At 31.8% G+C, this 2,434-nt stretch overlaps 1 protein-coding gene across 1 annotated transcript; it reads right to left on the bottom strand.

The window, feature by feature from the left end:
* Window positions 1–374: 374 nt before the first annotated feature.
* On the bottom strand, window positions 375–2,003 carry FAM237B (family with sequence similarity 237 member B). The gene is made up of 2 exons (XM_064380412.1): window positions 1,907–2,003; window positions 375–1,796 (listed from the first exon to the last, which is right to left on the bottom strand). Exon 2 carries the CDS (start codon window positions 1,792–1,794, stop codon window positions 1,402–1,404), a length of 393 nt encoding a protein of 130 aa, XP_064236482.1. The 5' UTR covers window positions 1,795–1,796; window positions 1,907–2,003; the 3' UTR covers window positions 375–1,401.
* Window positions 2,004–2,434: the final 431 nt, after the last annotated feature.

Below are 2,434 nucleotides of genomic sequence, written 5' to 3'. Positions count from 1 at the left end.
AGATTTTTATAGATTCTTTGTCCTGGAAAAGGCTGGACCTCTATTGAACATGTGGTTTGTATTTTCTTATAAGCATGTGAATCTTGAAACTGTTCATGCGTCCCTCTTCACTATGACAAGTGGGAGACAGACCAAATTTACAGGTACCCTTCATCAAAGGTATAGGCTTTTATGACATGCATTCAAAAAGTATTCCTCTAAACCATAACTCCATTGTATTACTTTCCTGTCTTCATGTCCCATTGTTCCAATTTCCTCCCCCACTTCACGTTTTCCTTTTCTTTGGTATATTTAAGCTTCACATCCTTTTTGAAATAAGATGTGAGATAAACACAGGCAATATAAAAACAACTCAGCTAACACAAAAATTCTATCAAATTATACTTTACTAAAATGAAGTTTCTTACTGTCTTTTTGTTTAATGTTCCTTTTTCAAAACAAAGACAATAAAAAGGAGAACATAAAAAGTTTTAGTGCTTAATGCATAAAAAAAATACTTTAATATAGAAGATGGCTTGGTAATGAAATGTACATTTCAAAAACAACACAATATACTACATTAAATATTACTTTTTAGGATAATACTGCCATTAATTTTGGCACAGTTTAAAAGTCAATGTTAATGTATAAGATACCTTATAAAATTGGTTATAATTTTATTCCATTGACTATTATATTAAAAATATATATCACATTTGCCTTTTAATTTGTGTTTTCTTTAAGATGAAGACACTGTACAAACACACCTTCTAAGTCAAAAATTATTGAGAAATTACCTGAAAAGATTGGAATAATTCAACAGCAATAAAGCAATTACAACAAAAAAAGTTGATCAGTATTAAAGAAATAATTTGTATAACTACTAGAAGAAATATTTGACCTCATAAATACTGACAAGTTTTCAGGTCTCTGTCATCTTGCTTGAGGTATTTTTCGTGTTTTCTCTTAAATGTAATATTCTCATTTTGTAAAATCTAGTCCAATAAGATTTAAAAGAACACATTGTTGATATTCATTCCAATATGACTCTTAAGATTTCCCGCTTTTATACAACTCTATGAAAAAATTAATTTTAAAAGCCTAAATACATGTCTGATGTTTAAAATTTCTTCAACAAATGTAATATGAATAATTACAGGGTTAAATGACTTTCTTATGAACTATTCATGGGGAAACAAGAATAATTTTAATTATCTACCAAAGTGTATTATATTCCAACATCATTTAGAATTGTTTGCACATCAGAGCTTGTGTGGTTTGTAAATAATATAAAATGAGTAAAAATGAAAATCAAAACCTATCATTTTAGGAAAAAACTAAATATGGCAAATTTGCTAGCTTGTTGGGTAACTTGAAAAAATCAGAATTAAGTAGTGACTTTTAAAGAAAAGTAAACTACAATTATTTTAAATACACATTTAAATTATCATATTTGGGAGGCATCACCTGTCTTCTGCCCATTCCATGAGATCTTGAAAGCAAGCAGTCTACATACATGTCCCAGAAATCCTGAGCTATGTTTAAGAAGACATTATAATGTCCAGGCCGCTGAGATTTTTGCAAGAACAACATGAAATTCCAAAAAGCATCCACATTGTGCTCTATCTTGAGTTCCTTAAGATCTATCAGTGTCAAAGAGCAAGCTTTCCAGCACTGGAGATCAATGTCTTTGGTGATCCCTGGGCTGATGCTAGCAAGCACTCCCTTTTGAAACTTGAAGTCAGCATTAACCAGATTGATCAGCATCATGCAGCTCAGCTGTAGGTAGAACCATCTTCTTGCAGCAAAACCCATTTCTATTAAAAAAAAAAAAAAAAAAAACTTAAAAAAATTATTCAATCACTTGATCTAAAAAACAACTACACACAAACATATATTTGTTTTTGATCAAGCCAAATTTGCTTACCAGGTATTTGTTAGTTTTTTCTAAGTTACTGATTGTCACACCTTCCTTTAGGACATTACAGTTCCAATTTGATTTCCAACGTTCTGATCAAAAGTCTTCGGGAGCCATTGAAATCCAACACGTTTATGAAAATGTGAAAAGTTCATTTAATCACAAACCTTTAAAACTGGCAGAAACCTTAAAGAGCTTGTGCTCCAACCTTCTCCCTTTACTGATTAAAACAATTGTGATACGGTCCCGCAAGACTTCAGACTCCTGACTGCCTATCCAAGACTCCTACCTGCCACAACACATTTCAACTAAGTGGATCAAAATGCAGTCCTTTCTACATGTAACCATAAGAAATTTTTTGTTGTTGTTAATTGAGGTATTATCAACCCAAATAGTACTAGATCTCACAAGCACCGTTTAAGTTTCAAAGTTACTGCTGTTTCTATTTATTGGAAAATACCATTAGGCACTAATGTCCTGTGTATCCCTGGCTTCTCTCAGGTTGTTGAGGAGCTGGTTGGAGAAGATGAACTATAC

This window comes from Aotus nancymaae, unplaced genomic scaffold (genome assembly GCF_030222135.1).
Source record: "Aotus nancymaae isolate 86718 unplaced genomic scaffold, 86718_ANA_hifiasm-v0.15.2.pri h1tg000025l, whole genome shotgun sequence".
NCBI classification, from domain to species: domain Eukaryota; kingdom Metazoa; phylum Chordata; class Mammalia; order Primates; family Aotidae; genus Aotus; species Aotus nancymaae.
Note: the sequence above shows the minus strand (reverse complement) of the source record. Positions and strands in the feature narration are given on the sequence as shown.